This window comes from Abramis brama (genome assembly GCF_963993115.1).
Source record: "Abramis brama genome assembly, chromosome: 21".
NCBI lineage: Eukaryota > Metazoa > Chordata > Actinopteri > Cypriniformes > Leuciscidae > Abramis > Abramis brama.
In genome coordinates this window covers 23,396,308-23,409,912 of record NC_139983.1, presented here as the reverse complement: position 1 = coordinate 23,409,912, position 13,605 = coordinate 23,396,308, and the positions used below count along the sequence as shown (strand labels likewise).

The 13,605-nt window shown below is 38.6% G+C and overlaps 1 protein-coding gene across 5 annotated transcripts in view; it reads left to right on the top strand.

The window, feature by feature from the left end:
• esrrga (estrogen-related receptor gamma a) overlaps nucleotides 1-13,605 on the top strand; it is a 176,879-nt gene that overhangs the window by 107,995 nt on the left and 55,279 nt on the right. For 3 of the 5 annotated variants that reach the window (XM_084096787.1, XM_084096785.1, XM_084096786.1), the window contains exon 2: nucleotides 6,130-6,258. The exons of the other annotated variants lie outside the window; for them this stretch is intronic. In XM_084096787.1, coding sequence (XP_083952913.1) covers nucleotides 6,131-6,258 — 128 coding nt within the window. In that variant the 5' untranslated portion in view covers nucleotide 6,130. The remainder of the gene's footprint in view (nucleotides 1-6,129; nucleotides 6,259-13,605) is intronic. 5 annotated transcript variants of the gene reach the window in all.

Below are 13,605 nucleotides of genomic sequence, written 5' to 3'. Positions count from 1 at the left end.
CCAGAGGCTGGGATCAGCAGGAATAAAGAGAGATTGTGTAAATTAAATTCCATTTAATCTCCTTATAAAATCATTTACTTAATTCATCTGTCAAATGATGTCAATATGCACAGCGCAGATTTATTTATTCTGCCATGTGTGGCGTGTGTGTGTGCGGGGAGGCCTTTGTTGCCGTTCAGCCCTGATTTGGCTCCATCCCATTCCCCCGTGTGAGAGGTGTCGTGGCTCGTCCTGCATGTCTTTCTCTTTCCGTGGCCCCTTGTCGATTACTGTCTGGACACTCTTTGTCTTTACGCTGTCCTGCTTATTGGAGACAGAGCATTGCCACTTCCCCTTATTTGAAGGGGTCTGAGGCATTCCAAGGGTAATTAACTCCAGTTAAAAGAGAACCCCCCTCCCTCCCGGCCCCTCCAGCGGCCTGTCATTCAGGAGAAAAGAGAGGCCGGAGGGGGGGCTGTAAGGAAAAAAGGGAAGCTATATTTTTGCCCTTTTGTTGAAAAGTGCAATAAGTGGCCCGTCGGACGGACGCACACACTCGTGTGAAACGGTCGCACGCAGGTGCCGTGCACATGAAAACACACGGCCGGCCGTGCGCGCAGGAGCCTGATGATGCAGTTGTCAATTTGTGTGATTTATGCATCAATCCATCAGGATTTTCCGAATGCAGTGCGGCATTTATTTTTTTTACGAGAAGTTGAATAAGGGTTTTAACAGGGCCCACGCCAGCTGAGACTCGCTTGTGTGCGTCAAAAAACGACCCACTGCCATTAGCGATTAGACCCCTGCATTCGTGCTTTATCCTTTTCTTTAAATGCAATTCTTAGACCTTCATTTCCCCTTTGCTTCTGTCTTTATTTTGCGAATGATTCGGCCTGCTGCGTGCCAGAGAGTGGCAGAGCAGGCGCGGGCCGGCTGAGAGCCTGTAGGATACAGTTACAGCAGGTCAATAGGGAGTGTGGTCACTCCAGAAGCAGGAGGGTCCAAGAGGGCTAGATAAGGGTGTAAAAATAGTGCTTTTAGCCACTGCGTTTTCCACCAGCTCCCAGCAGACTCACCGTTTGTCTCTCGGCATGCGGATAGCTTTTCTGATTCTGTTTTCTCTTCCTGTTTAGTTATTTCTCACCAGAAGATGCATTACAACAAATGAATGTGTCTTTTATGTGGTGGTTTTGTTTGTAAAAAATAGAATAGTATAAAATTATTTTATAAGTAGACTAGGACAGTATATAAGTGATAGGAGAAAATGATAATTAGAATATAAAATGAAAACCAGGATGGCAATTTTTATGGTACAGAGATAAGAGCATTTGCATTTGTCTGTTAATGATCGTGTGTCTATACATAGGTGTGAAAGTACAGGATGTTACAAATTCCAGATGGGTAAAGTTTTTCCAGCTCTAGTGGTGTAGATCCGGACTGATTTTTGAATCTCTTTTAGCTCCATTGGTCTTCAATGAAATTGTGAAATTGTGGTCTTGTAGCAGAGAAAGGGAAATGAATCGCCCAGCTGGGTGACGGATGACAGTGAAATATTTCTCTGCGCTTTCTCCTGTCATACATCACGTGTGTGTGTGTGTGTGTGTGTGTGTGTGTGTGTGTGTGTGTGTGTGATGAGATCAGTATGATGCGTACCGTGTAAGGCCTGCTCCATGCAGTCAGCTGTAGAGCGTTTCTGGAGGCTGTTCTGGACTGTAACATCTCTTTGAATCGCTGAACTTCAGCACTGTTTAGATACTTAAATCATTTTATTTCTCTATTATCTCATTTTTTTTGCATCGCATTGAATTATTTTAGTGCATTAATTCAGTCAGGATATTTAGAAAAAGAGATTTTTTCAAAATGTCGCAAACAGATGTATTAATATCTATATGCTCACCCTCAGGCCATTTTTCCCCACAAATAAATCAGAATGATGAAATCCTTAGAGAAATGTGCTTCATTAGAAATTCAAATGCCGCTAAATCAAGCCTATCTATGTCATTTTCTTCAGCATTATCTTTGTGTTTGCTTAACATGACTTTTTAAAACCTGTTTAAACGTGTCCCTTGGAAACGCTTATGCAAACAGAAGCTATTGTTTCTTTTTCGTCTAGAATGCGAAAAAGCTTGTCTGAGTTAATTCAAACGAGTGTTATTTCGCCCTGCTGTAGATTATCAAAGCGATCCATGATGGGAGGCTTCTGAACAAATCTGCTTATGTGCTGTAATTTTTCCAGAAAGGGGATGCATGTACCTGACTGTGGCCTGTGGCACTTTTTAAACTCGGGGTTAGATGTGCAGTTGCATCACACATGTATGTGCAGGTATCAAAGCAAATTTTTTTGGCGTACTTTGCGGGATGTAAGAGCAGATCTGTGTATGTTTGTGTGAAGTGTCAGACGGGTGTATTTGCGCTTCATAGCTCCGTTCTCGTCTGCTCCCAGCCCCTGTTGCGCGGCGAACGGCTGCATTCCCGTAGAGATCCGCATGCTTCCAGGCTGGAGCGCCCGCACGCGCTCCGTCATATTAAAGCTGACAGTCCATCTGCTGTGTGGCCGTCCACGCTGCCTGTGCTGCCCCTGCGTGCGAGGCCCGCATTTAATTCCACCTGTCCCGTTCTTCAGCCTTCAACCCCCAAAGATTAAATCACGTGCTCGTCGACGTACAATAACAAGAATCCCTGCTGACACGGTTTAAAGCCGCGCATGATAGCGCTAGTTGTGTGGCATTTAATAGCTAAACATTTTACTAAAGAAATGATTTGTACATTTGTTTTTGTTTATAAGCATGTGTAAATGGTTAATTGTGCATGTGTGTTTTAGCTGTTTGGAGGACCGTCTTGTAATAGGTACTAGGTAATTAGTAGGATATGAGTAACCAGCCTAGGTTAGCTGTCAGGAAGGAGTGGAGGGAGAGAGAGAAATAGGCATGGCATTTACCATGCATGGGGTGGCCGTTCCTGCATAAGAAAGAATGGCACCTGTCTAATCAATCAGACCCCCACTATTCACAGATGGAATAGCAACACATGAGTGAATCACAGAGCATGGCTGCAACACAGACACGCAGACACACACACTCTTGGCTTAATTCAGCTCATTGTCCTGCGTGTTAATCCTTGTCCGCATGGATGCAGTACTTAGGCATTTTGACAGTAGCGTGAAATGGGCTCAGGTAGATCCCTATAGATTCATTCTCTCCTCTAGAAGCAGCGCCTGTTTCTCCCACTGATCTGAAGTGACACTTCATTTTCGTTGTTACTCTTGCTTTCATTGTTTACCATCCTGTTATTTCAGAAAATTATCTTTTAGTTCTTACTGAAATTTTATAATAATAATATATTTTATTAATAAGAATTTTATCATTATTATAATTAATTATTATTATTATTATTATTATTATTAATAAAATAATACGTACTAAAAGGAAATATTAATATGTGAATTAATTTGAATTAAAGCTCATGTAATTCAGGTGACTTCGTGGTGAGATTATCAATGTCAATTATTTTATTTTTTGTTGTTGTTGTGTATTATTATTATTAATAATATTATTAAGTCTGTTTTTATTTTTATTTTATTTATTTTTTTCTTTTCTCGTTTATTTTATTTTTTCCCCCTTATTTTATAAAAAATTGTAAATGTTAGTTAAGACGTAAGTAAATGATTAATGGGATATGTTGTAAAAAATGTTCAAATTTAAGGAAACATTTTGACTGTGCTCAACAATCCAGCGATCCTGCCCTAATTAATTTCCATATATTTGAATAAACTATTTTACTGTACATACTCAGAGGCCACGATTACCATGTTATTTACATAGCTCTGTCACATATGCTGTTCTGAAATATCAGCTGTACTTTAGCATTCAAGATGAAATAGATATTTTTGTTTTCTGGAAGTGTTCAGAGAATGATTGAGATAAATGTGTGTGTTTGTATATGTACGTGTATATGTGCATGTCTTACTGTGCATGTTTTCCATGTGTTGTGGTGTTTACTTTGATTTAAACATTTAAGATGATCTCTTATTCTTCTAAAGAGATTTTATATTCTTGAAATGCATGTAAATATGTTTAGAAAATGCATTTACTGTATTGTTAATGTACTATTTTACATGCAAACCTTCCTTTCTGATTTCTTTTCAGATGTTTAATATTGTGCCACTAAAGTCAAAGAGTTTATTGGCTTTTGATGTAATTTTCATCCTCGTCTGCTGCTGATGTGTCCTGTTATATACAGCATGGCCTGACGGGAATTAAAAAAAAAATAGCACACTGCTTTAGAGAGCATCCCAGTACTTAATGACAGATATTTAATGCCGCTGGCATTGGGAGTGCAGTAGTGTGTTTGTGTGTAAAGTCACGTTAAAAAGAGTTGAGAGAAACAGGAGTGTATCAGGCCGTGTGGCGTGTGTGATGTGGGGCTTATCGATTCCGCCGCTCACTCGCCCAGAACTAAAGCCAACACATTACGTGTGTGTGTGTGTGTGTGTGTGTGTGTGTGTGTGTGTGTGTGTGTGCGCGCGTTGCTTTTTTTCCACTAAGCTCTGACTGGCTCTTCAGCCTCACACACACACACAGCACACGCTGTTCTGCCCACTGTTTATGAGGTAAACACACACTCTAAAGTGAAGCTCTCCAGAATTAACTCTCAAATTAGCAATGATTGCGACAAAATGATTTGACAATCACTGTTGTTTATTCACAACATACTATTTTCTGAAATAATGAAACGGCGCCTGAAGTTTGTGCATTTTTTGTGGTTTTCATGTTCTCTAAATGGGATTTAGTTACTGAGAAATTGATTAGGCTTCTAATTGCAATAAATACTAAAACTACAATGCAAAAAAAAAGATACAATTAAGCTTTATACTTTAAGATGAAAGTGCAAGATTTTTTGAAGAAAAAGAAAAAGCAAGAAATGCCTAAACTTCATCGCAGACAGATCGACAGAAAGGAAGACGAGAGCCTAAGAAAGAGAATGGCAGGAAGACCGACAGATCTTCATGGCTGCATTCTCTCCGACAGCCGCTGAAGCACAGCATTAGTTGAGTGATTAGTTTCATCAGTCCGAGTGTGGGGACAGTTGGGGGTTGTGCAGCTCTAATGACATTGAACATGTTTGCTGAGTTGGAACGGAGAAGGAGAATTAGGGGCCTCCTCTGTTAATTAGAGAGTGTGGCAGACTCATACACTCAACCGCACTGCCTGTGGCTCGTACCACTTCACTTCCTTTACTTTTATCGTACTAAATCTTGAGAATCTTCAAAAATTAGTGTTTTAGAAATTTTCATCTTTGATGGAAAGGTAGTTGTTTTAGCTGAGAACTTGAAGTGTGTGTTAATGTGAACAGGTGTTTTTCTAAGGTACTATTGTTGCCTCAATTAATTTCCATAAGTTTGTTTAAAGATTTTGCTGTACTAACACAAAGGCGAGGGGTTATTTACATACAGTAAGTCTGCAACAGACACTCCTAAAACATCTGTGTCTTTTGTTTTCTTGTGAGGCGTCTTGGAGTGTTTTCTATGTATTTATGTGATTACCTGCAGCTGCGACTTTGTTAAAACCAAGATTTTGATTAGTAAAGACGTCAATCTTTGCCCTTGAATCACTACTTAAATGCTAAATGGCCTATGTGTAGCAAATTAACTCATACAGGTGTGACGTCAAACCTTTCCCTGTACATTTGTTTTTTTATATGGCCATTTCTCAACCCGTTCTGAACCCTCTGATTCGGCGGGTCCCATAAAGCTACAGGCTCTCTCACCGTGATGTGTACAGGGGCCACGGGCGTGCGCTGATCTCCCCGATTCCTTCTTTTATCTGCCGACACCCCAAACTTGTTAAATCGGAGGCCAGTAGATTGATGAGTCTGTGCATTAAAAACGTCAAGGCAGGTTTCAATTAGGTTCTGGCATTAACAAAAGAGCCCAGGTTTACCCTCTTCCGATCCTCAGCGGGGACGCACAGTTACAGCGGATCCATTGAAGAATGCCGGTCAGGAAAAGAAGGAATATTTTGTCTCACAGTGTGCCGAGCTGCGTCACTGTCTGTCAGCAGTTAATGGCTCAATGGTTCTTTATCAGAATTCCTCAGTCCATCTCTCTGACCCTCGTTTTTATTCCTTTTCTTGCTCTCCCTTTTGTTGTAGAATGAATTTATCAAAGGCCCAAGTTAATAGCGAAGATAAGTACGCCAAATGCGGCGCTTGGAGAACACAACAGCAATACGACATCGAGGCCAGTCACATGCGTGATGCACATGCTCTATATAACCAAAGGTAAGGAAAGGACCAATAATAGTGTCATCAAAAGCCAAAATCAGTTCTGGTGATTATTGTTTTATTTCTTTGTGTGTTTGTTTGTGTTTTGCCTGCCCAGCTATTATTTATCCATGCTTGCTTCATTCAAGTCAGTGTATTAGTCTAGTTCGTGTAGTGTCTGTGCGTGTTGTTGTCAAGTCGCAGGATGTAACTGTTGCATGACGTACCCAATGTGCACTAAACACCTTGTCCTGGGCTGTTCCCTGGGCCTGTAACTATGCCAAACACTGATACAGAGTAATCAGGTCATATTCATTTGTGTTATTTTTCAATGTGTGTGTGTTGATGGAGGGACATTTGTACTGTACATATGTTTCTGCCTTGAGCTTTGGTGTTGATTGATAGATAGATAGATAGATAGATAGATAGATAGATAGATAGATAGATAGATAGATAGATAGATAGATAGATGAATTTGTGGGTTTAGATGGATAGGGAAAGTTTATGTTGAGTTTATGGGTATAGGTTGGAGAGGTTGCCGGTTGTCGTCCCCTCCAGATGCAGAGGAATGTGTTAAATGCTTCAAGGATTCCGATTAGCATATAAATTTAGATGTATGAAGATCATTGCTCCGATCACGAGTCAGTGAGTTTTATCTAGATTTAGTGGGGGCTGATTTGCGTATAAAATACAGCCAGATGTGACCAGTTAAGAGTCCTCACCAGGCCCTTCTATCTCTCTCTCTCTCTCTCTTTCTCTCTTTCTCTCTCAGGCCATCTTCTGTAAAATGTCTTTGTTTGACTGTTGTAATTTCAGGTCATTTATGGTTATTACTTTAGAGGTTACGGAAGGGTCAGAAAGAAAAGTGCCTTCACTTCTTTGATTTATTTTCAAAAGGTACATTTTATTTTCTTTGAAATATAAATTAATTTTCAGTAACATTTCTATTTATTCCATCATTTTAATAATAAAAAAAAAAAAGGTGCTTCAAAGAAACAATATCATTAGTCACAGTGTGCAACGCATTGAATTGCAATGTAGGAATGGCTGTATGTCACTTTAAACACTCAACTTCCTCTTTCTCGTCATCCACTGATGTTTTTGGGGTATTGTTAGGTGTGTGTCCTAAGGCAGGATTTTTTTTAACAAACCTTTTAAAGGAAGGTGACTGTGCTTTGACAGGGACCCTCAAATGTATTACAAGGATTGGATTTGGAACAGGTTAGTCTGGGTCAAACCAATTAGGCTCCATTCGCATGCAAGAAGTCTTTTCCGCTCTAAGCCAATCAGGATCACGTTACTGGCATAGTCTAAGCTTGTGGTTCTCTATAGACAGGCCTGCCAGGCACTGCCGTGTCACGCCATGGGCCCGCAGCAAAGCATGTTGGGAGATGGAGGACATGGCTCTTACCCTGAACATCCACATTGGTCACAGCACAGTTTGAAATCTTGTGTATTCATTTTAAGGTGCTTAGATGTGCATCAGTGGTGTTAATTCAGGGAGGAGTGCAATGCCAACTCCGTTGCATTTAGAAAATTCGATTTTGCGGATGATTTTCCTCCAATGCCAGGCACAGACATGTCAAACACATTCACACACATGCCAAACAGGGCAGGATGTTTTACTAGCAGCTGTATCAGAAGATTTGAGGTCAGTCACGCATAGATTCACACACATGCACGCCTGTAAGCGCACATTCATGTAGTCATGCAGCGATGGTCATCAAACCGGTACTGTCACACATGCACACATGCGTATGATACATATGATACACAACACACACATTGTTTACAGTTCAATCAGTTATGCCAGCATAAGATTCATAAAGATTCATGGGAAAAACATACATTAATACAAAAGGGCGCAGGTTTGCTGGGAACCAGGAGAACTTTGAACGCTTGTGGAAGTCTGCTCAGAAAAATAAATCCCTTTACTGAAATAGGCGAACACCCACCTTCAACACTTCCTCACACACATGCACACACCTTCCGCTGATAACTCTCATCTCAGAGCGGAGTGAGAGAGACAGAAGCCTGGTCCTGGGGTCAAGGGAAAAACCTCTCCATCTGCTGGTGAGCTGTTACCCAGATGCAAGCCATTTCCCAGATAAACGGAATCAACTGATTTAGCTCCTTGGCCTCCAGAGGCACTGTTTTATTTATATGATCAAATACTCAGAAAATGATTAATTTGTCAAGGGAGCGGCTTGTTACTGTAAATTTAGCGGGTTGCGTAATAAACTAGATTGCTCTAAACGCAGATGGGAAATGAAGGGCTTTTGGGTTTATAACTGGGAGGATTATTAGACTTAGGTGTTTTATATTGTAGTGTTGAAACTTAAAATCTTTCAGGAGTCTTGGGGCCGAATGTGATGGTCAGGGACCACTTGTTGGAAATAGCTGGATGTTTTATTGAAATGTTGTGTCTTAGTGATAGATGTGGTGTTTGTATGACATTTTTTTGTTAATTTATTTCAGATTTGAATAATGACAAAACAATATTGATATTATTGTGAATACTATTGATAGCTTAAAATAATTAAAAATATAAGTATAGTTATGATATTCTTGTATTTTTTATATATATATATATATATATATATATATATATATATATATATATATATATATATATTTCAATTTTCACATTAGCAGTACTTAATGAAAATGTAGTGCTATTATCATTACTCGTTTTATATTTTAAATATTTATTCTTATTGATTATAATATTTTATTTTTATAATATGTATAGTTATATTCTGTTGATCCATTGCAATTATTATTATTATTTATATGAAAATAATAATCATTTATAATAATTACAATACACACACAAACACACGTGTATAATATATATTGTCAGAGACAATTATAATTTATTTATTATTATTTATATTAACACATACATAGTAAATTATAAATACATTATTATTGTCTCTGACAACTATGTTAATAAGGGATACTAAGCAATAGTATAGCCGTGGTAGTTCTGTCAGTGAAGGTAGAGAGATGTTACAATCTTGATCATCAATGCATTAAAGATGCTGAAAAATGACTTGACTATTTGCGCCTCTTCTTTCACCCTAATGAAAGTGCCTGTAGACATGGAGGGTGTTTCGTTCAGGGTTGGGGACCGGCTCCGTGCAGAGAGAGAGAGAGAGAGAGAGAGGCAGAACGGGTATTACAGAGGTAAACCCGATTATGGGCCGAATGTGAATTAGATTTTGTAACAGATGGTGGTGTTGAAAATTTAAGATGCTTTGCGGCAGGGGAAGGCGACAGCAGCTCGGCGCGTCTCCATGTGAGCGGGGGTGATAGACAGCTATAACTCAGGACAATCCTGCCTTGACAGCCAATTTCAAGAATCTGATCTGGTTAAAGACATGGCTTTCACCGGTTCACTCACCAAAAAACAACCACCATTTCTCTCTCTCTCCCTCCCTCTTTTTCCCCCACTCTCAGCACCTCTTTTACACGCTTGTCATATTTCCTGGAATAAAATCCTCTTTAACCATCTGTTTAATAGAATGTGTTTTTAATCTCCTCTTTTTTTTTTTTGTCCCGTTATTTTTTATTATATTTACGTGCAATTTCATTTCTTTGAGACTGCGGCTCATCCTCGCTTATCTGCTCTCATGTCCTGTTGGGGTTGAATAGATGGGTGCTGCGCTCCAACAGCGGTAAAGCAGTGATTTTAAGCGTATTGCTTATTGAAAAATGCCAAAGCTTATTTACTCTGCCCTGTTCTTTAGGGCCTGTCACTGCCGAAGAAGCAATCGCTGGCTCCTACCTGCAGTAACTTCAGATAATGAAATAATGATCACATCAAACTTCACAAATCCTGTTTTGTGTGTTTCAAACTCTAGTTTGACCTCTTACATTGACAGTGATTCAGCTAGACTGGCAGTTTTTTGCTGAAATTCTTATAATACAAATAATACTAAATCAAAATGCATACAGAACAAGATATGCATGTGAGTGTATATGTGTGTTTGTGCTGTTGAGAGGGACATCTTACCTGATAAAGCAGAACACTTATCTGCCCGCACAGGAAAATGACCTAAATCATCAAGATTTTCATCTACGAGTGTTCCAGGGACTGTCAAACACACACACACACACACACACACACACACACACACACACGACTCTTATCGGGTTTGGACATCTTAACCCTGCACTGTTGTCAGTGAGAGAGAACAGCACATTCTTATTTTTTGTATTTAAATGAAATTTAAAATGGATAAAACAGAAAGCCAATACATTATTTAAAGATTTTAATTTGTCTACCCCCCTCCCCACACACATTTACATTTGCATAAAGATTTTGCTAAATGTAAATATATGTTCTTATCTCTCTACATTTACTCTATTGTATCAGGCTGCTGATCCTCTAGTATTTATTACACAGCAGAGCGTTAGCTCCTCATCTCCACTGGCCCGCCGCTGGCATTTTTACGGCAGCTCGCTCCATTGTACAAATGTGTTTTTGTCATTATCACATTGATTGCATGTAATCAGAGGTGTTATTTTGCAGGCGTCCATCGACAATGAAGTGAATTACTACTTTCCAACCCAGTAATGTTATAACAATTGATCTGCCCATACAGCCGGAAAAGGCAACCTGTTTGGCACGTCTGTATTTCTTATTCGGGAACAAGAGAAATCAGTATCCCTTCTGTAAAGAGGCAGATCAGTTCCTGTTTTTTTAATGTTTAATTGAATATCCTACAGCTTTCTCTAGGGCAAATGTGCTTTTAACTCACTCTAAAAGTGAAACAAATGTTTAGGTTTCTTTTTGTTTTTATAATTAAATGCAGTTATTAATAGGAGTGAAATACTGTACATTGGGGTCCAAAAAGCAGATCACTATTAAAAATTAGTCAAACCCCCCCCCCCCCCCCCCCAGGTTTTATGAATAAATAAAAAAAAGTAAAAAAAAAAAAATTTAAATAAATTTGAGAATTTCTTTTTCTTTTCTTTTTTACTTTTACCACCTTTTACTTTATCACTGAATATTTCTAATTAAAATATAAAATCCTAAAGCATTTAGATTTAAATGAAGGAAAAATATATACATATTTCCAATGTAGTCCCAGACTTTTTGGACCCCACTGATAATATAAAGATATTTATGTTTCTAAAACAATTTCCCACACATCTTCGGCTCTAAACATTTAGTAGCTCTCATGGGCAGTTCTTTTCCAGCATTTAGCAGACTGTGCCGCCTCCAGCTATCCATGATCACACAGACTTACTGCTTCCGGCAAAGAGAGAGAGAGCGAGAGAGAAACTCTCAGTGGCTGCACCTTAATGCAATGATTATATGTTTGCCTCTATAGTTGTCAGAGCACTGGATCAAACAGGCTAATGACACCTTGTCATTGCCAAGTGGCTGTGTTTTCCAAAATTGTTTTCCTGCTGATTTGTGACACCTCGCCTCAGCACATAAAACAACAGAGAGTCGACAGCTAGAGGAAAACAAAAGGAAAACAATAATGTCTTTGGTCACAGATCCACTTTGAATTTTAACTTTCAACAAATAGACGGCTTAAATATTTGATGTCTGGATAAGATCAGGAATACACTTCTGTCCTTTGTACAGTGACTGCACATCTGAGATGTTTTGTGTTACTCTCTTGGAAATGACAGGAAGTGACTTTTCTGTCAAGTTTTTCTCATTACCGAAACCTGATAACTATTGATCATGATTACAGACCGTTATAAAATACAAATAAAAAAAGCATATTGAGATTAGTTTAGAATTTTCAACCCAGCCCTACTGATGCTTCAAAGGCTGTTAAGCATTCTTGCAATCTTTTAGCCTGCTAGAACTTTACCATGTCTACTTATTTAAATCAGCAGAATTCACAGCAACACTATTCAGTAGAAAACCTGATTTATTTTTGCTCGTTTTAAAAGACGTTTCATTTTATTTTGCCCTAGTCACAGACTTAAACTAGAACCATAACTCAATGAGGTGGTATAATTTACAAGAAATTTACGAACTCGAGCACCATTTATAATGTCGAATCACAGTAATGTCCCTAACAATAAAGAACAACCGATTATGTCTCGTGCTGTATTTTTAAAATTTTATCTCGTCTCTCGGCTGACTATTGCCTGCCTTTTTTCTACCCTTCCACTTGACGATTATTATTTCCATTCATAAGCTTAAACTAAATTCCACTGCTTTTCAGCATAAGAACTCCTTTTGTTAATGGCACACTGTGGGATTGAAGCTCGGCGCCAGGCAGTGGTGAAAACAGATAAAATCATTACCTCTCAAATAGTCTCTTCTCTGTCGGAAAGGGCTTTCTTTTCTTCTAAAATATAGGCTTTAGAATTCCATTTCTCTTAGAGCTAATGTGAATTTTACTGCCTCTAATTTTGGATTCAAGTGCGGCCTAGAATAAAAATCTACCATCTGACAATTGAATTTATAGAGAGTTGTGAATATTGCAGGTTTGGATTAATAGAGTCATAGAATTTCAAAGAGCAGGAGAAAGAGAGCGAGAGAAAGAGAACGCTAATAACTTTCAGTCAAAGTTATAGAGCAGGGTGTCTCCTGTTGAGAGTCACTGTAAAGCACGAGGGGCTCTTACAATGCTGGCCTCTTCCTCTTTTGTTACCCGCCGTTTTGACTTCACACTCACTGTGCCACTCAGGACAGGAGGCGGGTTTCTCAGCCGCCCCACAAAAACCAGTTTGTCTCCGTCACCCAAAATAGAATGAGAGAATGTGTTGTGAGTGTAAACAGTCACTGGTGCTTGTTTTCACTGATTTTTAACCGGCTTTACGCTGTGTGTATATATACACAACATGCATCCTTGACATTACTGGAATGTTCTAGAATACCTTTGTGGTCCTCCGCACACCCCAGGACACCTGTCTCTGTGTGCATGTGTGTCAGTGATGCATCAGTGGAAATGTAATAGGAGCGTTTTCATAATCGATTGCTTCTCAATGCAATACACAAAAACAGGTGCCTTGACTCAGCACATTTTGGCCTTTTACACCAGAATGCATTAATAGCTGAAAGTTCACTTTTGTTTTGTTTACACGGTTAAATATTTTAGTCCTATGTATAAACACAATTTATATAAGTTGAATTACTGAATATATATATAAAAAGGAAGTTTAAAAAAAATGGTTTATAGTACTAAAATGATTAGTACTATGTATAAACAAATTTTATATGCATTGAATTACTGAATATATATATATATATATATATATATATATATATATATATATATATATATATATATATATAAAGGAAGTTTAAAAAAAATAATTAAAAATGGTTATAGTAGGCTACTAAAGTATTTAACTGGGCCGGTTTAGATTTGTATTTGGCATATA